The sequence below is a fragment of the Schistocerca nitens genome, chromosome 2 (assembly GCF_023898315.1).
Source record: "Schistocerca nitens isolate TAMUIC-IGC-003100 chromosome 2, iqSchNite1.1, whole genome shotgun sequence".
Taxonomy (NCBI): Eukaryota; Metazoa; Arthropoda; class Insecta; order Orthoptera; family Acrididae; genus Schistocerca; species Schistocerca nitens.
This window is the reverse complement of record NC_064615.1, coordinates 445,118,863-445,144,643: the sequence shown is the minus strand read 5'-3', so window position 1 is coordinate 445,144,643 and position 25,781 is coordinate 445,118,863. Positions and strand designations below refer to the sequence as shown.

The 25,781-nt window shown below is 38.0% G+C and overlaps 1 protein-coding gene across 1 annotated transcript in view; it reads left to right on the top strand.

Annotated features, from left to right (window-relative positions):
• Positions 1-25,781, top strand: part of LOC126235075 (Down syndrome cell adhesion molecule-like protein Dscam2) — a 70,512-nt gene that overhangs the window by 10,874 nt on the left and 33,857 nt on the right. Inside the window, exons 4-10 of the mRNA XM_049943809.1 lie at positions 3,985-4,124; positions 4,434-4,702; positions 4,808-4,962; positions 12,205-12,303; positions 22,786-22,971; positions 24,712-25,005; positions 25,317-25,493. Coding sequence (XP_049799766.1) covers positions 3,985-4,124; positions 4,434-4,702; positions 4,808-4,962; positions 12,205-12,303; positions 22,786-22,971; positions 24,712-25,005; positions 25,317-25,493 — 1,320 coding nt within the window. The remainder of the gene's footprint in view (positions 1-3,984; positions 4,125-4,433; positions 4,703-4,807; positions 4,963-12,204; positions 12,304-22,785; positions 22,972-24,711; positions 25,006-25,316; positions 25,494-25,781) is intronic.

Below are 25,781 nucleotides of genomic sequence, written 5' to 3'. Positions count from 1 at the left end.
TGCTTTATTATCTCATTGATAGTCTTCGGTGTCGACATTCTGTGTTGTTACACTAGCTGAAAAATGGGGGATGGAAGTGCAACACTGATTACTGAAAATGATGTAGCCAGCAGTTGCACAGTTGCACTTCACAGTTCTTTACTTTAACTGTCCACAACCCTCTCCCCCAATATTACACAATTATATGGACAGTTAACTATTGGCAAATTTTGATAAGCAGGCAAACATCAGCATATTGCTACAATAGTTTACTGTTGAATATCTATGAGCAGTAGAAACCAAACAACACATTTCACAATTCTTGCAGAATAATGCAGTATGTATTGAACAGACATTGTCATTGTTTTAACATACGGCCTATTTGTGTTACACTTATTTCACAGTTAAGTTGATGCATTGTTGTTGATCTAACCAATTCGGGTTCCTCATCTGAATATCGGTCACAGACTGACTGTCTCAGGACCAAAAATCAGGCCTTTGTATATCATCATAATAACATGTACTGAAACTATACTGTTTGATGTTTAATTTACAGAAATTACAATTAAAACATTAGTCATTAAATTAACTGAATACATTGAAAATTGGTTCTTTCTTAACAGTTTCTTCTACAACAAGGGTTAAGCCAAATTATTTATTTAAATGATGAGATCAACAGATATAGTTATACAAAAACATTTTGACAAAACTGACAATTAATTTGGATTTAATTTAGGGCTGGCTTTGATAATATGGTTTCAAATAGGGCCATATAAATAATTAAAGAATGCCAGTGTTTCGTCTTCCAAATGTTTATAATTAGAACAGAATTAATATTTGTTTATAAGTCAACAATAGAATTTAAGTCATGGAACAATTACTGATTTCACCCTTTAGTGAAAGATATTAACTAGGAATAGTCAAAATAAATCATGAAATTAATTACATACACAAAACAAAGCACAACATTAGATCTAGCGCTATATTCTTTAAAACTGAGGGCTAACCTTTCTCTCTTATGAAAATTCAGATTATACTCATGTATGTTAATGATAATTCCCCAAAAACAAAAAAACAAAAAATGGATTCAAGGAGTCAGATGGCAAAACAAGAGAGGAAGTAAAAAGATCCCAGCTTGCTTGATCACAAGTTGTGCAACAAATTCCTCTCGTCTCCAGTTCTATTCAGTACCTCCTCATTAGTTACACGAACTACCCATCTAATCTTCAGCATTCTTTTGTAGCACCACATTTCGAAAGATTCTATTCTCTTCTTGTCTAAACTAGTTATCTTCCATGTTTCACTTCCATACATGGCTACACTCCATACAAATACTTTCTGAAATGACTTTCTGACATTTAAATCTATACTCGATGTTAACAAATTTCTCTTCTTCAGAAACACTTTCCTTTCCATTGCCAATCTACATTTTATATCCTCTCTACTTTGACATTCATAAGTTATTTTGCTCCCCAAATAGCAAAACTCATTTACTACTTTAAGTGTCTCATTTCCTAATCTAATTCCCTCAGTATCACCTGATTTAATTACACTACATTCCATTATCCTCGTTTTGCTTTTGTCGATGCTCATCTTACATCCTCCTTTCAAGACACTGTCCTTTCCGTTCAACTGATCTTCCAGATCCTTTGCTGTCTCTGACAGAATTACAATGTCACTGCCAAACTGCAAAGTTTTTATTTCTTTTCCATGGATTTTAATTCCTACTCCAAATTTTCCTTTGTTTCCTTTACTGCTTGCTCAATATACAGATTGAATAACATTGGGGGTAGGCTACAACCCTGTCTCACTCCCTTCCCAACCACTGCTTCCCTTTCATGGCCCTCAACTCTGATAACTGCCATCTGGTTTCTGTAAAAACTGTAAATACTCTAGTGTTCCCTGTATTTAACCCCTGCCACCTTCAGAATTTGAGAGTATTCCAGTCAAGATTGTCAAAAAGCCTTCTCTAAGTTTACAAATGCTAGAAATGTGGGTTTACCTTTCCATAATCTATCTTCTAAGATAAGTCATAGGATCAGTATTGCCTCACGTGTTCTAACATTTCTATAGAATTGAAACTGATGCTCCCCAAGGTCGGTTTCTACCAGTTTTTCCATTTGTCTGTAAACAATTCGTGATAGTATTTTGCAACCGTGACATTCCACCTAAGGAGTCCTAAATACAGCTTTCTACCTTACTGACAAAAAACTTATGTCATTGTTCACAAGTTTGTTGTTGGATTAACTTTTTACATTTTGTATTTTATATTATAGCTTATCGCCAAGCACTACGTGCTCGCACACACAGCGAGAGAGAGAGGCTTTATGGTGTCTTCCTACTGATATGCACAGCTACTTATTTTATCATTATGATCTGCTGCTTGAAATTTTATGGTCTTTTTATGTTGTAGAACAAAAGAAAGCAAAGCTGGAAAGTTCTGAGACTACAGAAAATTATTTTCAAATACATACATCAAAAAAAGTTTTGCATCACATCGGTTCTGAGAGTTCCAGAACCTGTACAGAAAATTGGAATAGAGATCAACATAAACATCATTTCCACCCTTCTTAGTGCTCACAAAAATCACACATTGCATTTTGTACCACCATACAGCATGACCTTCAGAGGTGGTGGTCCAGAATGCTGTGCACACCGGTACCTCTAACACCCAGTAGCGAGTACTCTTGCACTGGTGCATGCTTGCATTTGTCGTGGCATGCAATCCACAAGTTCATCAAGGCACTGTTGGTCCAGATTGTCCCACTCCTCAATGGTGATTTGGAGTTGATCCCTCAGAGTGGTTGGTGGGTCACATTGTCCACAAACAGCCCTTTACAGTCTATCCCATGCATGATCAATAGGATTCATATCTGGAGAACATGCCAGCCACTCTAATTGAGCAATGTCGTTATCCTGAAGGAAGTCATTCACAAAATGTGCACAATGGGGGTGTAAATGACTTGCCATATACTCCCGATACGGTTACACTATCGGTCGGAGGATGGCATTCATGTATTGTACAGCTGTTATGGCACCTTCCATGACCACCAGTGGCATATGTCGGCCCCACATAATGCCACCCCATAACAGCAGGGAACCTACACCTTGCTGCAATCGCTGGACAGTGTGTCTAAGGCTTTCAGCCTGTCCGGGTTGCCTCCAACCACGTCTCTGACGATTGTCTGGTTGAAGGCATATGCAACACTCATATGTGAAGAGAACGTGATGCCAATACTGAGCGGTCCATTCGGCATGTTGTTGGGCTCATCTGTACCGTGCTGCATGGTGTCGTTGTTGCAAAGATGGACCTTGCTATGGACGTTGGGAGTGAAGTTACAAATCATGCAACCTATAGCACACAGTTTGAAACATAACGCAATGTCCTGTGGCTGCACGAAAAGCATTATTCAACGTGGTGGCATAGCTGTCAGGGTTCATACAAGCCATCATCCGTAGGTAGCGGTCGTCCACTACAGTAGTAGCCCTTGAGTGGCCTGAATGAGGCATGTCATCGACAGTTCCTGTCTCTCTGTATCTCCTCCATGTCCGAACAACATCACTTTGGTTCACTCCGAGACGCCTTGTTGAAAGCCCTTCCTGGCACAAAGTAACGCGATCAAACTGCGTTATTGACCATCTAGGCATGGTTGAACTACAGACAACATGAGCTGTGTATGTCCTTCCTCGTGGAACGACTGGAACTGATTGGCTGTCGGACCCCCTCCATCTAATAGCTGCTGCTCATGTATGGTTGTTTACATCTTTGGGTGGGTTTAGTGACATCTCTGAACAGCCAAAGGGACTGTGTCTCTGATACAATATCCACAGTCAACGCCTATCTTCAGGAGTTCTGGGAACCAGCAGGATGCAAAACATTTTTTGATGTGTGTATAACATTCAAAAAATTTTCGTGAATTAAGTTAATTTGCATTTCTTTCCATAACCAGTCATACAAAAATGTTTGTTTTATGATATATAGACTTACAGTGTAATTTATTCCAGTTCCAAGTGAACCAGAAGACATAAAGGCACTAATAATGGATTCCAGAACAATTCTTCTTTCCTGGAAGCCTCCCAGATATCCAAATGGAAGAATCAGAAAATACAAGGTGTACGTGAAGTCACTGGATGGTGTTAGCCTGGTGTGTACTGCATATGTGTTATCCACTAAATTACGAACATTATTAAACAAACTGGTCTCAGTTAATATTTGTAATGAATGCCTTACCAACACTTATTCCTTCCTTATGTTCAGACGAGTTTCTCTTTGAAATTATGTTGCCGTTCTTTACTTCAGTGAAGTAAATAATTACATACATTTAGCTCTACAAACTGTACTTCCTTCTGACCTTACTTAAATATTTCTGTTACATGGGAATGACAGTCCTCTTTTAGTTACTATTGTCATATCAAATTACTTCATCTTTTTCTCCTTTCTGTTTGTTGTACAGGAAAGAGATCAATATGATTTGCCCTCAGAACAGACCTATTATAGTATTAGCCACTTGGTTGCACATCACAGATATGAGTTCTGGGTGACTGCCAGTACTATTGTTGGTGAAGGAAGTTCATCGAGGCATGTTGTGCAGTCAGCAGTTAACCATGTCCCTGCTCGTATTGCCTCATTTGGTGGACACGTCATAACTGTCTGGAAAGAAGAGCTCAAGTTGCCATGCTTAACAGTTGGACAACCAAATCCACACATTCAGTGGAAGAAAAAGTAATAAATCTTCAACAGTTTTACATCAAATCATATCTTAGACATTAAGGTGAAAAAAATAGATATATGGTCATGTAATAATGCAGAGGTCTTATATTTTGGCAGTGCCAAGAGAATCCATGAGGACAACCATTTGCAAGTAAATTCTGAAGGCACACTTCATATAGCCTCAGTACAAATTACGGATGCTGGGAATTATTCATGTTCAGCCGAAAATATTTTTGGGAAAGAAGAAATCCAATACATTGTTTCTGTGCAAGGTAAGGTAACAATATGGATAGCCAACATGGCATAATGCAATATTCTCATAATGCATTATAAACAAGACCGAGTGATGAATATAGTTCTTAAAGCAATACATCTAGCTTGGGTGACAATAATGTTTTAAAATTTTTAGATGAAGAACATATGAATCACAGGAAGAATGAAATCTTACCTACCTCTTTGTATGCTGTGATTGATCTAATCTTTGTGATCCTCCTCTAAGTGTTATGTAGTGTGTTGTAATATGTTCCAAGATTAATCACTTAAAGTTGGTTGTAGAACCTTTCTAAGTAAGTTTTCATGGGATGGTTTGCATCTATCTTCAAGCATCTTCATACCCATGGGTTGAATGAAATTATGACCATCCTTGCAACCCTTCTTTGTACCTGTTCAACATCCCTTATTAGTCCTAATTGGCATGGGCCCCACACTTGAGTATTATGCTAGGATGTGTAGCAGGAATGTTTTGTATGAAGTCTCCTTTGTAGGTTGATTACATTTCCCTAGTATTCTTCCAATGGACTGGCAGTGTGCCACCTGCTTTACCTACTATTGAGATTACATGAACATTCCGTTTCATATCATAGTTAATTGTTGAACCAATGTGTTTGTATGAGTTGACTGACTGATATTGAAGTTATAGGATACTACGTGTTTTCATTTTGTGAAGTAGACAGCCTTATGTTTCTGAACACTTAAATCAAGTTGCCAATCTTTCCACATCTTGAAATTTTATCAAGGTCAGAGTGAATGTTTGTGCAGCTTCTTTCAGACAGTACTTCATTATAGATAACTGCATCATCTGTTAAAAGTCTGAGGTTACTATTAATATTGTCTGCAAGGTACTTAATATAGTACATGAACAGCAAGGTTCCAACAAGCTTCCCTGTGGCACACACAAAGTTACTTCTACATCTGTTGATGACTATCCATCTAAGATAACTTGCTGTGTCCTACCTACCAAAAATCCTGAATCCAGTCACAGATTTAACTTAGTATTTTTTATGATCATACTTCTGATGATAAGCTTAGTCAAATGCCTTTCAGATATCTGCATCCACCTGTTTGCCTTTATCCATGGCTTTCACGATATCATATGAGAAAAGTGCAAGGTGGGTTTCGCATTATAAACATTTTTGGAATCCCTGTTATTTAACATGGATGAGGGCATTCTATTCAAGATATCACATTAAATTAGAGCTCAGAATATGTTCTAAGATTCTACAACAAATACACATCAAGGATATTGGACGAATTAGGCATGATTTTTGTGTCAGGTATCTATGGTAGATTATAGTTAAATGATGGGCTAACTCAACTATCATTTTAGTATAGAATCTGATAGAGATGCCATCAAGCACTGGTGCTTCATTTAGTTTTAACGATTTCAGCTGTTTCTCAGTGCCATTGGCACTAGTATCTGTTTTACTCATCTTTTGTGTAGTATGAGGATGAAATTGGGGTAATACTCCTAGGTTTTCATTTGTAAAGGAATATTTGAAAATGGAGTTAAGCATTTCCACTTTTGCTATACTAGTCTCAATTTAAGTTCCTTTCTTGTCCATGAGCAACAGGACACTATCACTAGTGCCACAAACAGCCTTTACATATGAGAAGAATTTCTTTGAATTTAGTGAAAAATCATTTGACAATATTGCACTACAGTACTCACTGACAGTTTCACATATTGCTCTCTTGACAGTCAAATGTGTTTCATTCAACATCTCTGCATCTATATGCCTTTGCTTTGTTTTACATCTATCAGGCAGTAGGCTTTGTTTCTTTAGCAGTTTATTTACAGTGACTGTATACCATGGAGCGTTCCTCTCACCATGAACTGCTCTATTGGGGAGATATATTATGATGTATTGTAATTATTTTTTAAAACTTGGGCTGTATTTCCTCTTCATGCTCCTGCCCCAAGCTAAAAGTTTGAAGTTCCTCATTAGGTATGAGACCACTGCTTCTTTATCTAATTTACTGAACATACATCTTAAGTCTTTCTACTTGTTTTAGTTGTCCTTTGTACTTTGGTAGTCACGATTCCTACAACTCCCTCACGGTTACTGATACCAGTTTGTATGTGGACATCTTCAAAGACATCAGGTCTGTTTCCTGCCATCAGATCTAAAATATGTTCATCATGAGTGAAATTCCAAACCATCTGTTCCATGTACTTTTCAGAGAATGCATTTACCAATGTTTCACAGAATGTCTTGTCCCATCCACTACTAACAAAACCGTAAGTATCCCAATTGCCTGTTAGATCATTAAAGTCTCCTCTGATGATTACAGTATGACCGTGGAATTTACATGTTAGTTAAAAGAGGTTCTCTCTAAAGTTTTTGGTTACATCAGAAGGTTAGTCCGGTTGTCAATAGAAGGTTTAATTATAATTTTATGACCACCCCTGATAATGAAAATTGCTGAAACCATCTTGCATGCAGCTTCAATTACTGTTTCGATTCAACATTCCTGTCTGTTGCCACAAATACACCACCTCCACTCCCCATTAGCCTATCCTTTCGATATATGCTTATATGTACCACAAAAATGTCACTGCTGCCAACTATGGATTTTAACCAGCTTTCTGTACCTAGTATTTTGTGAGCTTCACTGCTTTACAGGAGTGTTTCAAACTATGGTACTTTACTGGGAATGCTTTTACAGTTAACCCCTAGGATTTTACACTGATACTTCCAGGTCTGCTACAGCCATAATTATCTAGACTGAATGAAGAGTTGCCTGTTCCCAAAAGTTCTTGTTCGCACCCTACACAGTCACCTGATGTGTAGTGCACATCTGATCCATTTATGGGGACCATACAGTTCTCAACAATATGGCACAAGTCCAGGAAGTCATGTCCTAACTTGCCTTGGGATTTTCTCAGTCACAGTTTCAGGCATTTCATTCAATTCAGAACAAGGAGGCTAGAATCTGGTCTAGGGACTATGCTGTCAATTGTGAGCTTCATTGAAACTCCATGAACAAGGCTGGCATTATCTGCCAGTCACTGGAATAATCCAAGTATGACCTTGGAACCCAAGGCATCATTTGCCTCAATATATGACACAATCTGGATGTGATTACACACTGTTCCCTCAATGGTCGTTTGCACCTGGTAGCTGAGTGGTCAGCGTGATGGAATGTCATACCTAACAGCCCGGGTTTGATTCCCAGCTGGGTCAGAGATTTTCTCCGCTCAGGGACTGGGTGTTGTGTTCTCCTTATCATCATCATTTCATCCCCATCAACATGCAAGTCACCAGAATGGCATCCACTCGAGAGACTTGCACCAGGTGAACGGTCTACCTGATGGGAGGCCCTTGCCACACGGTATTTCCATTATCCTCAATGGTTGCCGGAACTGTCTCTTCAAATGTTGAATGAGGCTTCTAGGCACGCACACTGAGAGCACATGGTGTTGATTCCCTTCCCTTGCTGCCATTTCCTTAATGGGTACCACTATTAACTGTAAGTTTGAACTGCTGATGATTAATAAACCCTACCCTTTTCTATTTGCCTCCCTTTGACACAGCGCTCATCATGTTTCCCAGCAGATGAAGTGAGACTCAATGACTCATTTCTTGTTTCAGTGTTCTATTAGTGTGTAAGATATTACTCATATTGCTGTCATGTCCAAGTACTGCAACAGTTAGTTGTTGTATCACAAATTTTGCAAAAAAATATTTTTATATGCTTAAAAAAAGACTTACAAGATAGATCTTCCCATAAAATGTGAAATATATTAACTTTGCAATGAAAATTTAAAACTGTTTTCTGGTTTTGGACTTCATATTCTTTTCATAGAAAGTGCACAAATAATTACACTTAAAAAAAAATACAATGATGTTAATCACAGTGTTCATTTACCACAGTGTAAAATATATCATCTTAATAGTGAGTATATGTATTGTTCATTTAAAAATGTATTTGCAGAGACAGTTAATACAGTTTTTACTTTTCTTTCTGAATTTTCCCTGAAGAGAGCAGGATAAGAGGAGGTAAGTAAAAGCATTTACATACTCACAATAATATTATATTCCTGAACTAAAATTGTCATCAACCTGAAGGTTGATATGAACAACATAGTGCCTTACTAAGAATGGTCTTATTGGAGGTGGTATATCGCTGCTTTACTGTGACCTTTGCAATGACATGCAGAGCGTTTAATAGAGAAACTGTGACATATCTTGTCACTTTTTGCATGTGCTAATAATTGCCACAGATAAAAGAAGCAATAATCAAACAGAAAAAAAAATCCTTTGACTGACTACAGATAGCTCTGAGTCTTTACATTTGCAGTTTCACACCTACCTACAAATAATGTTTCTACAGCACTGGAAATTAGTTATTTTTGATACTATGAAAAGGAAAGTTGCTGCTCACCATATAGCAGAGATGCTGAGTCGCAGATAGGCACAACAAAAAGACTTTCACAAATAAAGCTTTCAGCCATTAAGGCCTTCATCAACAATAGACGACAGACACACACACACACACACACACACACACACACACACACACACACACACACACACACACACACACACACATGCAAATGCAGGACTGCAGTCTCAGGCGAATGGAACCACACAGCGAGCAGTAGCACCACTGCATGATGGGAGTGGCGACTGGGTGGGGTGTGAAACTACTACTTTATTATTTTATGACAACTATATTAACTCCAGAGAGGAATTAGGCTAAATTCACCTACATCTACATGATTACCCTGCTATTCACAATAAAGTGCCTGGCAGAGGGCTCAATGAACCACCTTCAAGCTGTCTCTCTACCGTTCCACTCTCAAATGGCACACGGGAAAAACGAGCACTTAAATTTTTTTGTGCGAGCCCTGATTTCTCTTATTTTATCATGATGTTCATTTCTCCCTCTATAGGTGGGTGACAATAGGAGGAGAAAACTGGTGATTGAAATTTCATGAGAAGATCCACCTTTGTTTTAATGATTACCACTCCAATTCATGTATCATGTGTTTGGAACTATCTCCCCTATTTTGCAATAATTCAGAACGAGCTGCCCTTCTTTATACTTTTTCAATGTCATCTGTCAATCCCACCTGATGTGGATTCCACACCACACAGCAACACTCCACAATAAGGTGGACAAGCTGGGTGTAAGCCATCTCTTTAGTAGAACTGTTGCGCCTTCTTAGTGTTCTGCCAATGAATCGCAGTCTTTGGTTCGCTCTACCCACAACATTATCTATGTGACTGTTCCAATTTAGGTTATTTTTAATTGTAATTCCTAAGTATTTAGCTGAATTTACAACCTTCAGATTTGTGCAACTTATAGCATAAGCAAAATTTAGCATTTATCTTTAGTACTCATGTGAATAACTTCACACTTTTCTTTATTCAGGTTCAATTGCCATTTTTTCCATCATTGATATCTTATCTAAATAATTTTGTAATTCGTTTTGGTCGTCTGATGACTTTACAAGATGGTAAATGACAGCATCATCTGCAGACAATCTGAGACAGCTACTCAGGTTGTCTCCTATGTCATTAATATAGATTAGGAACAATAGAGGGCCTATAACACATAACACTTCCTTGGGGAATGCCTGATATTACTTCTATTTTACTCAATCAATTTTCATCTATTATTATGAACTTTGACCTTTCTCACAGGAAATCACAAATCCAGTCACACAACTGAGGCAATATTCCAAAGGCACGCAGTTTGGTTAGAAAATACTTGTGAGGAACGGTGTCAAAAGCCTTCTGGAAATCTAAAAATCTGGAATCCAATTTGACATCCCCTGTCGATAGCACTCATTACTTCATGAGTATAAAGTGCTAGTTGTGTTTTACAAGAATGATATTTTCTGAATCCGTGCTGACTATATGTCAATAAATTGTTTTCTTCGAGGTACTTCATAATGTTTGAATACAGTATATGTTCCAACACCCTACTGCAAATCAATGTTACTAATATGGACCTATAATTCAGTGAATTACTTGTACTTTCCTTTTTGGGCATTGGTGTGACTTGAGCTTCCAGTCTTTAGGTATGGATCTTTCTGTGAGCAAGCAGTTGTATATAATTGCTAAATGTGGAGCTATTGTATCATTATACTCTGAGAGTAACCTGAGTAGTACACAATCTCGACCAGAGGCCTTGGCTTTATTAAGTGATTTAAGCTGCTTTGTTACACTGAGGATATCTACTCCTATGTTTCTCATCTTGGCAGTTGTTCTTGATTGCTATTCAGGAATATTTACTTTGTCTTCTTTGGTGAAGGAGTTCCTGAAAACTGTGTTTAATAACTCTGCTTTAGTGGCACTGTCATCATTAGTTACTTCACCGCTGTTATTGCGCAGTGAAGGTATTGCCACTGGTGTGCTTTATGTATGACCAGAATCTCTTTGCGATTTCTGCCAGATTTCAAGACAATTTTGTTGTAGAAGTCATTAAAAGAACGTCGCATTGACGTACATGCTATATTTCAAACTTCTGCAAAACTTCGCCAGTCTTGGGGATTTTGTGTTCTTTTAAATTTAGCATGCTTTTTCCACAGCTTCTGCAACAGCGATCTGACCCATTTAGTGTACCACGGGAGATCAGTACCACCACTTATTAGTTTATGTGGTACATATATATCTCTTAATTTCTGTTGATACTATCTCTTTGAAATCATTCCTCAATTTTTCTACACTTACATGATCAGATTGGAAAGAGTGAAAACTGTCCCTTAAAAAGGTGTTAAGAGCATTTTTATCAGCTTTTAAAATAGATCTACTTGCATTTCTTTTTGATGGTTGTACGTGTTACGGTATTTAGCCTAGCAGCAACTGATTTGTGATCGCTAATCTCTGTATTCGTCATGATACTCCCTATTTGTCCACGATTATTTGTTGCTAAGACGTCAAGTATGCTTTCACAACCATTTACACTTCGAGTGAGCTCATGTACTAATTGTTCAAAATAATGTTCTGAGAAAGCATTCATTACAATTTTGGATGACATTTTATGCCTGCCACCAACTTTAAATGTACAATTTTTCCAGCATATCAAGGGTAGATTGAAGTCACCATCAACTGTAATTGTATGAGTGGGGTACCTATTTGAAATGAGACTCACGTTTTCTTTGCACTGTTCAGCAACTATATCTTCTTTTATCAATAATTTTATAAATTTATAACATATCGTAATGTGCTTCACAGTAATACTTTTCATTTTTCTATTAAATTATATCTTCTGTGTCACCGCAGTACCTTCAGCACCAACAAATTTTCAAGCTTCATCATCTACTACAGCCAGTGTTTATGTTGAGTGGCAGCCACCAACAGCAATGGGTAGTTCCATCAAAGGTAAGGTAAAATTTGATACTTGCATAGCATGTGTAGTTTAATGCATTCAGAAATAATAGAAGCATTAGTAAACTTATTCCTTGCTTTTACAATGAATATGGTCCATGAATGAAAAGTATTACCTAACAAATAGAAAAACACATTTAAATACCATCTCACTATGCGGTAAAATTGTCAAAAGCTGTCAAAAGGTCTATGAGAGATTCTTTTAACAAATTTGAAAGCAATATTTTATCTGCAGATTCTAAAAATAACACCAAAGAATTTTGGTCGTACATAAAATCTATGAATGCTACAAATAAATCAATACCTTCTCTTGCCGACAGTATGGGTAATGTAATGGATAATGATAAACAGAAAACTAAAATTCTAAACCTAGCATTCAAAAACTCATTTACGGTAGAGGACTGCATCCCCATTCCCCCTTTCTATTATTGAACAAACGCAAGGATGGCTGACATAGCGTTTAGTGCATCTGGTATTGTAAAACAGTTAAGATCCTTAGACACCAGGAAGGCATCTGGCCCAGACGTATTCCCATAAGATTTTATGTTGACTATGCTACAAATATAGCACCATTCTTATCCGTCATCCATCTTATCCATCATCTGTCATTGGAACAGTGGGAAGTTCCATGGGACTGGAAGAAGGCCCAGGTCATAGCAATCTATAAAAAGGGTAGAAAAACAGATGCACATAATTACCGGCCAATTTCATTGACATTGATTAGTTGTAGAATCATGGAACATATTTTGTGTTCAGACATAAGGACCTTTCTAGACTCTGAGAAGCACATCTGCAGAAACCGGCACGGTGATAGGAAACAGCGGTCATGCGAGACACAGCTGACCCTCTTTGTGCATGATATACAACATGCTCTAGATACTGGCTCCCAGGTTGATGCCATGTTCCTCGACTTTTGAAAGGGGTTCGACTCAGTCGCTTGCTCCAAAAAGTGTGCGCTTCTGGTCTATCTGATGACATATGCGGTTGGATAGAAAGTTTTCTAACAGACAGGGAGCAGTATGTCGTCCTGAACAGGGTGACTTCAACAGAAACAAGTGTAACTTCAAGTGTGCCCCAGGGCAGCGTAATAGGTCCACTGCTTTTTACAATTTACAGAAGCGATCTGATTGATGGTATTGACAGCGCCATTAGACTGTTTTCCAATGATGCTGTAGTCTACAGGAAAGTAGTATCACACGAAAGTTGTGATCAAGTCAATGATGATTTACAGAAAATAAACGTGTGGTGTGATGACTGGCAGTTATCTCTCAATATTAGTAAGTGTAACCTACTGCATATAACAAAGCAAGAATCCCCATTAACGTATGAGTAAAAAACAAATACTCAGTCTTTGGAAGCGGTAACATCCATCAAGTTTCTGGGTGTGACCATTTGAAATGATCTCAAATGGTTCAAAATGATCTCAAATGGAACGATCAGATTACACAAGTAACGGGTAAGGCGAACTCTAGATTGTGGTTTATTGGTAGAATCCTGAAGCGATGCAGTCCTTCAACAAAGGAAATTGCTTACATTACTTTAGCTTGTCCAGTCTTAGTGTATTGTTCGTCTGTATGGGACCCTTACCAGTTGGGTCTGATTCAAGAGATTGAGAAGATCCAAAAGAAGAGTGGTAAGATTCGTGACTGGTACATTTAGTAATTGTGAGACCATTACAAGTCTCATAGAAAGTTTGAAGTGGGACGAACTTGCAGATAGACAACACCCTAAATGGCAGGGGCTGCTCATTAAATTCCAAAATCTGATCTTCACTGAGGAAGTAGAGCATTATTACCACCAACTTTCAAATCACACAATGATCACCATTCAAATATAAGGGAAATTAGAGCTTGTACTGAGGCATTCAGATAGTCGTTTTTGCCTCGTGCGATCCATGAGAGGAACAGGGGGGGGGGAAGATGACTTCGGTGCGAATAGTGCCTTCTGCCACACACTGCTTGGTGGATAGCAGAGTATATATGTAGGTGTAGAAAATTTGAGCTGCTTTAGACACATATAAAATAACAATATCTACCACAAGTGTACCATCATTGTAACAGAATGGGGAAATATCTGGCTTCATGCTCTGAGAGCACATGTTTTGTTCTCAAATTTCTGCAAAGATATAAGAAGAAGGATACTGAGTGCATTACTGAAGATAGCTACTTTAGTCAAACCGACAAGCTGCTGGTACCACAATACCACAGTAGTATGCTGCTAGAGGACCAAAAACAAGATGGCACAGCCCATTGACAAAATACAGATGAGTTGTACCATTAAGTTTTGACTGCCTTAGAAGTGTGAGAGTTACTGTGGTGGAGAGATTTCAGCACATACCAGAACTGCAGGGACACACCAGCAAACAAACAAAAAATGAATTACACAACTTTATTTGTTTGAGATGATGGTTAAAACTTTATGGCTACAGTTCATACATTCATGAGCAACTGAATTAGACACAAGTGATGTGTTGGAGAGTGTCAGTCCCCTTTTTGACATTGTGAAGTCAATAGATCTATGATACATTCTGCAAGACTGGGATTTCATCAGGCCTTGTACGGATTGGCAGGTTGACAGTCAAGTATTGGAAAGGCAAGATGTGTTGAAGTATTGCCAACCTATTAGAGATCTCATAGTCCCTGTGGAATTTCTTCTTTGATCTCTCTTCTATGATTTCTGATATAGTGAACAGTTGTTGAATAAATAGGCACAATTCTAAAATTTTCATTTTCATCCTCCTCCCATTTATTGATATTAAACTCAGTTTTGACCATTACCTTGCTTGTATGTATTAATATAAATTTCTTAAAACAAATTGGCACATTGCATAGATTATCAATGGCTGCACAAATTCACAAGTGACAAAGCATCCTGACCTAGAAGTTTACTAGTGTACTAACTGTTGAACTTTACAGGTTGGTGCTTACTAGTAGTTGAATCCTAACCATTAACTGAAAAATGTTGGGTGCTTATTGCTAGTTTAGTGCTTATCAACAATTGAAAATGGTGTGATGAAAGCCAAACACTGATCATAAGATGTGTACATATCGACGAGTAGTTACCAACTGCCTGAGGCAATCTGTGTGACACCTGTATAAAGAAGCATGATATGGAAATAACAAAACACTAAAATTATAAGTTATTACATTTTATACATATTAACACAAAAAACATAAAAAGTAAAACATACTAAAATAAAATTATTAGTGAAGTTATCTTGATTAACTATTAGCTGCATAATAAGAAATGGTCTAAATTGTAGGTATTATTTTATCATGTGGAAGCTACATACTTGATGATAGTTTTCTCCAGTCATAGTAACACATTTTTAATATTGTATCAATAAATCAGTTCTAATGAAATGCTAGTATAGTAGGTGGAGTATGCAATTTCATCAGCCATAGGCCTTCACACAGGCAGGCACTATTCTCCAAACCTAGTCTGCTAACAGATTTCCTACTATGATAAACTCTCACACACCTAATCCTCTGACTATGCCCAAGAACCAGATGCAAAGGAGCACTCCCCTCCCATTACCCAGTACCATCCCTGTCCTGAACAACTGAGCGACATCCTTCACCTGGGCTTCAGTTTCTTATCGTCACACTCATAAATGAGGAACATCCCATCAACAATCCTTCCCACACTTTGCAAAGTGTTCTTTTGAGCCCCACCCAGTCTGAAAAATATCCTTGGCGCAACTGTACCCTGTCTTGGAAATCCACCCTCCAGCATATCCTACTCCAGTCTTATCAGTCTTATATTGTCCTATAGGAGAAAGGGCCACATCAAAGTACTAATCTCATATACTAACTCTGCTACAATTTTTGCACAGCATGCTATGTGGGCATGATCAGTGCCATGTGTCCACCTGAAAGAACAGCCTCTGTCAAACAGTGGCCAAGAGCATATTTGACCACCCAGTGGCAGACCATGCTACTGAGCAAACCTTCACAAACCTTCTCATAATCACATAGATGTGAACTGTACTTCCTGAAAATCCTCCAATACCGAGCAAGGTGGCGCAGTGGTTAGCACACTGGACTCACACTCAGGATGATGGCGTTTCAATCCCGTGTTCCGCCATCCTGATCGAGGTTTTCCATGATTTCCCTTAATTGCTTCAGGCAAATGCCGGGATGGTTCCTTTGACAGGGCATGGCTGACTTCCTCCCCCATACATCCTTAATCTCATGAGACTGAAGACCTCACTATTTGGTCTCCTCTCCCAAATCTACCCAACCCATCTATTTTAGCCCCACACCCCACACCCACACTTCCACACCTTCTGTATGATCCTAATCTCACTCATCCTAGACCCACATTCTTTTCCCTGTAGTTTTCCCATTCTCTTTTCTGTCACTCCTTCCCAATCCACTTATTGACATAACTGTGTGCTACAGGAACTTGATCTCACTGGTGCAGATGCTCATGATGCATTTATTCCCATACTTCTGGTACCCCTCTCATCTGCATTCTTATCCTGCACATCTGCTCTGCCTCTTCTAGACGTCATCAGTCCCAACCCTCCTTACTCCCCACCTCCTTTCTTCATAGCCCATTCTACCCAATACAGTCAGTCATGTGTGTGTGTTTGTATGCGCGTGTGTTTTCTCTGAAGTCCAAAAAACTTGTTTATGTCCCCATCAATGACCCCATGCCTCTGCTACTCAGGGAGATGTTACCTGTACTCCTTAAGTTACATAAAAATAATATAGCCTTCTGGAAGTAAATATTTATTTGCCAATGCAGTGTCCATACAGAAAAGTGTGTGTTACATGCATTACAAATTAGTAGACTGTCTTTCAGGAGAAAAAAATTACATAAAAAATTAGTAGGGATCAGTAGTTTTACTCAGTAAACTTGCCGAGTTGCAGGTAGCCACAACAAAATGACTTCAAACAAAGCTACCAACCAATCTGTTCGGCCAAAAGCTTTGTTTGACTCTCTTTTTGTTGTGCCTATCTGTGAATGAGCATCTCCACTACATACTGATAGCAGTTACCTTTGCATATTGTCATTATTTCATTGTAATTTTCCATTGTTAGTTTTACTCAATAGAATTTATTCCCACTCACTTATAGTATTAGTATCCCATAATTCAATTCTCACTGATAATTCAAGTGAGAAACACTGTATCATTGTCAAAATAATGTCTCCAATGTTGTTTGCAAACATACTTTTGCAGCACAGAAACAAATTAAAACGAGCTTTTGCTGTCTACTGTATTACTGATGGTTTCTGTGCCTTTGTGCACCCAGCTCAATCATTAATTGAGACCAAAACATTTATCATTATCTTTTATTTACCTCTTTTGTTGTTATACGTCTGCAATTTTCATTTGAAATGCCCCTTAGGACGTTTGCAGACAATTGGGGTTCTAAAAAGTGTGACATTCTTGATCTTTACTGCATGGTGACACTCACCAATTCACTATGATACAGGTTGCCTCTTCGTCTAACATGGTGATATGGGATATGTGCATCAACAACATGGCAGATCTTACTTGTTACGTGTCCTGACCAGGTTTGATTGCTATGTTCATTGATCAGAAACAACCAATGAGCTGAATATCATGTGGACTGTTCTACTGAGCCTCTATCTGATGTTTAGATCAAGAAGGAAAAACTCACTTTTATGTAAGTCATACTGATTATGGAGACTACCTCCCACTGTGCTACTGACGTGTGTTCTACCATCATATTCCAAATGCACTGCTTCTCTCACAGTATGAGCCTGTCAAACTGATCCTTGAGGCAGTTGGTATCAGACCGCAAAGTGCATTATGACCACTGAAGTCTCCCACAAGGAGAAATGGTTAGGGGAACTGTAACTCGATGATTACCATTATCATGTTCACCTACAGACAAAAGTACTAGTGCAACCTCCTTCTGGCACTATTCAGTCTGAAACATATTCTTTCTTTTCAACACCATAATCAAATTAATTTAAAAAAAGGAATTTTTGAGCTTACTTCATTGTTCTTACTCCTGAATTTTCTTCTCTTCTACAAACGATAAACAATCTTGACTCTAGACTGTATGTCTGATGGAAAGGTTAACATAAATGTATGGTAAAGAGTACAAATGTTAAACTTCCTGGCAGATTAAAACTGTGTGCCCGACCGAGACTCGAACTCGGGACCTTTGCCTTTCGCGGGCAAGTGCTCTACCGAAGCACGACTCACGCCCGGTACCCACAGCTTTACTTCTGCCAGTACCTCGTCTCCTACCTTCCAAACTTTACAGAAGCTCTAGAGCTTCTGTAAAGTTTGGAAGGTAGGAGACGAGGTACTGGCAGAAGTAAAGCTGTGGGTACCGGGCGTGAGTCGTGCTTCGGTAGCTCAGTTGGTAGAGCATTTGCCCGCGAAAGGCAAAGGTCCCGAGTTCGAGTCTCGGTCGGGCACACAGTTTTAATCTGCCAGGAAGTTTCATATCAGCGCACACTCCGCTGCAGAGTGAAAATCTCATTCTGGAGTACAAATGTTGTTACTACCTGCAAAGCTTTGTTGCATATTCCACTAGCTACTTGTGGATTTATTTTAGACATAAGTGTCTCATATTAAGACTGACAGAATTGATGTTCATATCTTAAGGCAACACAGAAAAACTGAAAGTTATCATAAAAGTGGCAGTTTTCTAGAGAATACCATTTACTCCTTTCACAACATTCTCACTTTTCTAAAAGTTTTCTTCTTTTTATTTATTTTTCAATTGCTTACATCAATTCCATTTGATTTATAAAGTAAACAATGCCTGTATTAAAATTTAGTGTGATGCAAAGCTTGGAAACAATTTGATAATTACCATGCTATTTCTCATTTTATAATTGCTTGGTTACAAATAATATAGATTTTTCTATTAGAACAACCCCATTTCCTAATTGTTACACAGTAAACAGTTGTGGTACAGCTACAGTTACATGGTATAAGAAAAGGTACCATGGTTGGCAGAGCCAGATAACTGAAGATATACAACCAAACAATGGAAAGTCCAGGTTGCATATCAACACAGCTATGAAATGGATAGATTGCTACTCACCGTAAAGATGATACGTTGAGTTGCAGACAGACATAATGAAAAATCTGTTACACACTGAGCTTTTGGGCAAAGCGTTCTTTAGAAAATACAGGAGAAAACACACACACACACACACACACACACACACACACACCTCACGCACATGTGACTGTTGTCTAATCAGACATATAAGTCGGCATGGCAAAATTCTGGAATGTGAACCACATTTCATATTATCTTTATTGTATTTTCCCTCTGGTCACCTCTTATATCAAGAAAGAGGACAGTTGAAAACAAAACCACAAGTCCATCTGCACCAGCACGTGTTCCACAGGTTCTTTCTAACTTCTTGAGAATCACATACAGAACTATCAGCTCATTATCATATTGCAGAATTATTTTCTGTTGATTTTCTAGCATATGTGGGTTGGGACATTTCCAGGGGAAGATGTGGACTCCAACCACAATTTATTGGTTATGAACTGTAGATTAAAACAGAAGAAATTTCAAAAATATGGGAATTTAAAGAGATGGGGCCTGGATAAACTGAGAAAGAAACAGAGGTTGTAGAGAGTTTCAGAGAGAGTATTATGGAACAGTTGACAAGAACAGGGGAAAGAAATACAGTAGAAGAAGAATGGGTAGCTTTGAGAGATGAAATAGAGAAGGCAGCAGAGGATCAAGTAGGGTAAAAAGACAAGAGCTAGTAGAAGTCCTTGGGAAATGGTAGAGATGTTGAATTTAATTGATGAAAGAAAAAACTATCAAATGCAGTAAATGAAGCAGGTGAAAAGAGTGGACAACATTTCATTAGAACTACTGATAGCTTTGGGGGAGCCAGCCATGACAAAACTCTTCCATTTGGTGAGCAAGATGAATGAGACAGGTGGAATACCTTCACACTTCAAGAAGAATATAATAATTCCAATGCCAAAGAAAACAAGTGTTGACAGGTGTGAAAATTACCGAACTATAAGTTTAATAAGACAGGGTTGCAAAAAACTGACACGAATTCTTTACAAACGAATGGAAAAACTGGTAGAAGCTGACCTCAGGAAGATCAGTTTGGATTCCATAGAAATGTTGGAACACATGAGGCAATACTGACCCTACGACTTATCTTAGAAGATAGGTTAAGGAAAGGTAAACCCAATGTTTCTAGCTTTTATAGACTTAGAAAAAGCTTTTGACAATGTTGACTGGAATACTCTCTTTCAAACTGTGAAGGTGGTCAGTGTAAACTACAGGCAACAAAAGGCTATTAACAATTTGTACAGAAACCAGAAGGCAGTTATAAGAATTGAGGGCCATGAAAGGGAAGCAGTGATTGAGAAGGGAGTGAGACAGGGTTGTAGCCTACCCCCACTGTTATTCAATCTATATATTGAGCAAGCAGTAAAGGAAACAAAAGAAAAATTTGGAGTAGGAATTAAAATCCATGGAAAAGAGATAAAAGCTTTGCAGTTTGCCAATGATATTGTAATTCTGTCAGAGACAGCAAAGGACCTGGAAGAGCAGCTGAATGGAATGGATAGTGTCTTGAAGGAGGATATAAGATGAACATCAACAAAAGCAAAATGAGGATAAATGGAATGTAGTTGAATTAAATCAGTTGATGATGAGGGAATTAGATTAGGAAATGAGACACTCAAAGTAGTAAATGAGTTTTGCTATTTGGGGATAAAAATAACTGATGATGGTCGAAGCAGAGAGAATATAAAATGTAGACTGGCTATGGCAAGGGAAGTGTTTCTGAATGAGAGAAATTTGTTAACATCGGGTATAGAGTCAATTGTCTGGAAGTCTTTTCTGAAAGTATAGCCATGTATGTAAGTGAAGCATGGACGATAACTAGTTTAGACAAGAAGAGAAAAGAAGCTTTCAAAATGTGGTGTTACAGAAGAATGCTGAAGATTAGATGGATAGATCACATAACTAATGAGGAGGTTCTGAATAGAATTGGGCAGAAGAGGAGTTTGTGGCACAACTTGACTAGAAGAAGGGATCGGTTGGTAGGACATGTTCTGAGGCATCAAGGGATTACCAATTTAGTATCGGAGGTAAGTGTGGAGGTTAAAAATCGTAGAGGGAGACCAAGAGATGAATACACTAAGCAGATTCAGGAGGATGTAGGTTGCAGTAGTTATTCGGAGAGGAAGAGGCCTGCACAAGATAGTGTAGCATGGAGAGCTGCATCAAATCAGTCTCTGGACTGAAGACCATAACAACATATATGCGGGATGTATTTAACCATATCTTAAAGTCTATTTATTTCAAACTGTTTAAAATTTTAAATAATAATAAGCATCCCTCTTGTTCTTGCATATAAAAGCAGCTAACCAGAAAGCATACTCCAGTTTTATAACAATAACACAACCAGTCACCTATAGCAGACAGATGCATGGAGTGCCGTAACACCACTAAGATCATTTACACTATCTTTCGAGCACTAGCTCTTTTTCCAGCAATAGTACACACATTGACAAACATAACCCCATAGGCACCCAAAAGCACAGCCCCGTGCCAGAAAAATAGCTAGTGCTCACTTGTTTTGCGTACTTTAGTTTTATTTAGAAATGCTTATCTTTGTTCTGCTACCTATCACTTTTAAAGTGAAGGGAGTTAGAAATATTGTTAAGTAAATAATAACCTCACTTAATGAACTGTTGCACCAAAAATTTACCAAATGGATATGATAAACAGCGCAACAGAAGTACAAAAATTCTTGAATTGTCATACAGGCTCTCTCTAAAAGAGAAAGGATGGAGAGAGGGAGAGGGGGAGAGGGAGAGAGGGAGGGGGAGGGCGAGGGGGGGAGAGAGAGTGAGAGAGAGAGAGAGAGAGAGAGAGAGAGAGAGAGAGAGAGAGAGAGAGAGAGAGAGAGAGAGGGAGAGAGTTATGGGGGGGGGGGGTTGGGTATGGTTGTTTGGGGAAGGAGACCAGACAGCGAGGTCTTCGGTCTCATCGTATTAGGGAAGGACGGGGAAGGAAGTCGCCCGTGCCCTTTGAAAGGAACAATCCCGGCATTTGCCTAGAGCAATTTAGGGAAATCACAGAAAACCTAAATCAGGATGGGCGGACGCAGGATTGAACCGTCGTCCTCCCGAATGCGAGTCCAGTGTCTTAGCACTGCGTCATCTCGCTCGATGGGAAGGGAGGGGAGAGAGTGTATGTTCACATGTTTGACATGGAGTTTTCTGTTTGTTTGTGTCTGGTATTCTCACTTACACGTGAAATTTTTAAGGCATTTTCTTTGTACATGTCAAACTTAGGAATTTTGCATTATGTAGAAAATTGTAAATTTGGTATAGTTAATTTTATTTACCATTTCAGATATGCATTGTTTGTAAAGGAAAAGGCCATTTAATGTAAAAGAATGGAAAATGTGACAATAAAGTTTATTTAATTCTAAGACTAAAGAAATGATTTTAGCTTTTATAGCAGTGATAGTTTTCAGGTTATTATCTTCACTTCAAGAGAGAATTTGGAGAATGGGAGCAGATCAGTATACCAGCACATGAAACAAGCTATACTGTCAGAGGTCTACAGTGTGGAACTAGACACCAGCTCTATCTACAGGCATTCAATCAACTAGGGAAAAGTTCTCCAACACCAATTGTGTCTCTACACACTCAAGGAGCTGGTACGTCATCTTCTCAAACTACTCTGATTATTGAATATGAGTGTTTTATAAGAAGAATAGCTACCCACTTCAGGCAAACACCCATTTCTTAAAATGTGTCCACAAAATTAATTAAAGCATCATATGGTTTCAACCTGTTGATCTTCTTTTGAATCTGACTTCATCTCCAAAAGCATGGAAGTTTGATGTGTCCAAAATGGAATGCCATGTCCCAGATCCTAGATCTTAACAAACAAAGTATCTCACACTAGTAAACATACAGGTTGGTACTCTTAACAGTCTAAAAGTCATAGACAGCAAATGTTTTAAGCTCCATTATGCACCATGGGGATTTTTGAACAAGACTTTCTAAAATAATTGTAAAGTCATTTTAAGTGGCGACTTAAATTTTGATTGCCACAAGAATCAAGAATTTGTAAGCATGGTTTATGCCCTGTAGCAACACTACCAACAGAGACAAAAGGTCATACTAAAACTACACTTAAATACATGTTTCAAAGTTATTGTTCTTCAGTTAGTTACATAATGAAATAATATTAAAATGGGTGCATGAACTAGATAGCCTGTTAATGAGTGTGAAACATCCTGTTAAGTTTAGTCTACTTAAATATATCCTGTTGTTTTGAATCTAGTTTCTCACCAAGACTGGTGATGTAAATTAGAGCAAAAGAATCTTAATATGAAACCAAAACATTGTGTGCCAAAAACAAAGGTGATAAAATGAAAACCTTTTTCTGAATTAAACTGTGGAGCAGCTGGACAGGTAATATCAGAATGAGACCACAGACACTGATATTCAATTAACATTTTTATTGTCAATAAAACGTTGGCAATTTTATGTATTGACAATCCAGTCACAAACCCCAAAAAAAATTACTGATTGTGACAATGGTTGTGGAAGCCTACATGTATATTAAACATTTTTATGTTAAAGCATCATGAATAGCCAAAGAAAAGAGATGTAATGCACTTTGGCAGTTATTCTTCATGATGGTAGATAGTACAGTGACTACAAATAATCAGTCATGTACAGACTCTACTAGATTCACATAGGTAGACCCTCTAGGTAACAGAATATACATTAAGGACACTTGAAGGATACAACAAGTAAACAAATAATAAAATCATTAAATCACAGAAAATAGTAATTTTTTGGTCATGATGATGTGTCAGCAAAGTACTGAAAATCTTTGCTTGCTTAATGTAACCCATTTTTAGCTAAATATGTGAGCAGTAAATGACCCACAATGACTTTGCATGAACACTGAAGAAATGTATAATAGTAATGCTCACACAAAAGTCGCCTTTTGTTACATACCAACATTTCATTTACCTTTCAAGACAGTGGTGTGTCATAAAACAGGTTAGCAGGAAAATCACTGCAGAACTTGAATGATCAGAAGTGTTTTGCAGTACCCAAGTTTATCATTCTGAGTATGAGATGTTCTTATTTGAGTGCCTCTATGGCATGTAGTTTTATTCTGTGAAAACATTTGGATCATGTTAAAGGATCAAACATTTTCCTCAGATCAGTTTCAAAATGGATTTCCTTTTGTGACACCTTGAAACATATTGATAATGCAATTTCATCTATATGCAGTGAATACTACATGGGCAATACAGTGTAAAAAAATGTTGCTGCTACTTTTATTGCTTGGTTGTCAACAACACACACAAAAAGAAATGATTCCTCTGTATAAATTTGTGATATTAATGAAAAATGATTCATTTCTTTTACAGCACCAGTTGCTCCCAGTAACTTTGATCTTATACATGTGAATTCAACATCAATTGCTTTGAATATTACTTCATGGAGGGATGGTGGCTGTCCCATAACATCTTTTGTTGTGGAGTACAGATTGAAACATGGAACTGACTGGACACTTGTATCAAATAACCTAAAAGCTGAACAAAGAGAATATTTTGTACTTGATCTAAACCCTGAAACTTGGTATACTCTTCGTATGACAGCACACAACAGTGCTGGCTCTACTGTTTCCACATATGATTTCGTGACACTCACACATTCAGGAGGTAAGATCTTGTGTAGAATAATACCACAGGTGTAGATCTACAGATGTAAATTGCTATAATTACCAAATATATCTACCAACAAAAATGTGGTTCATGTGCTGAAGTCATTATCAACTGAAAAGAAAATTTATGTGCATGAAAAATATTTCAACTTAAAATTATAAGCATTTAAGACAAAAAGCCAAACACACCTCACAAGTGGAATTTAATCTGTGGGAAAACAGTAGAAATGCCTAGTAATGGACATATTCAAAGTGCATGACTTACACAAAACAGTCATAACACTAATTACGTTGCTCCACTAATTTCAGGTTTCGTGGCCCCAGAGCTTATTGTCCATTCCGAATATGGTCAAGAAGGCATATACAGCAACATAGGGATTATAATAACAACAGCTGCCAGCCTAATTATTGTAGGAGTTTCCAGTCTGGGATTTTTCTTGTACATGAAGAAGAAGCATGAAACGTATTTAGCCAACAAGTATGGAGGTAAGACAGACACATCATCTCTTGTAAAAAAGAATATTTATGTTCAGCTTAATTTTTGCTGTAAATGATTATGACCTATTGAATTAAAGATACCAGAAGTGTCCAAGAATGCTCTTCTTGTATCGGTGAATTGAACAGTTTGCTAAAACATGTGACTGTGATGACCATGATGTAGCAATTGGTATGTGGGTCAAGCAATGGATGGCCAATATGGATGATATCATGGCCAGATCACACTTGCTTGGCAGACGGGACACTCCAATTCTAAAATCATGTAAGGAATGAACA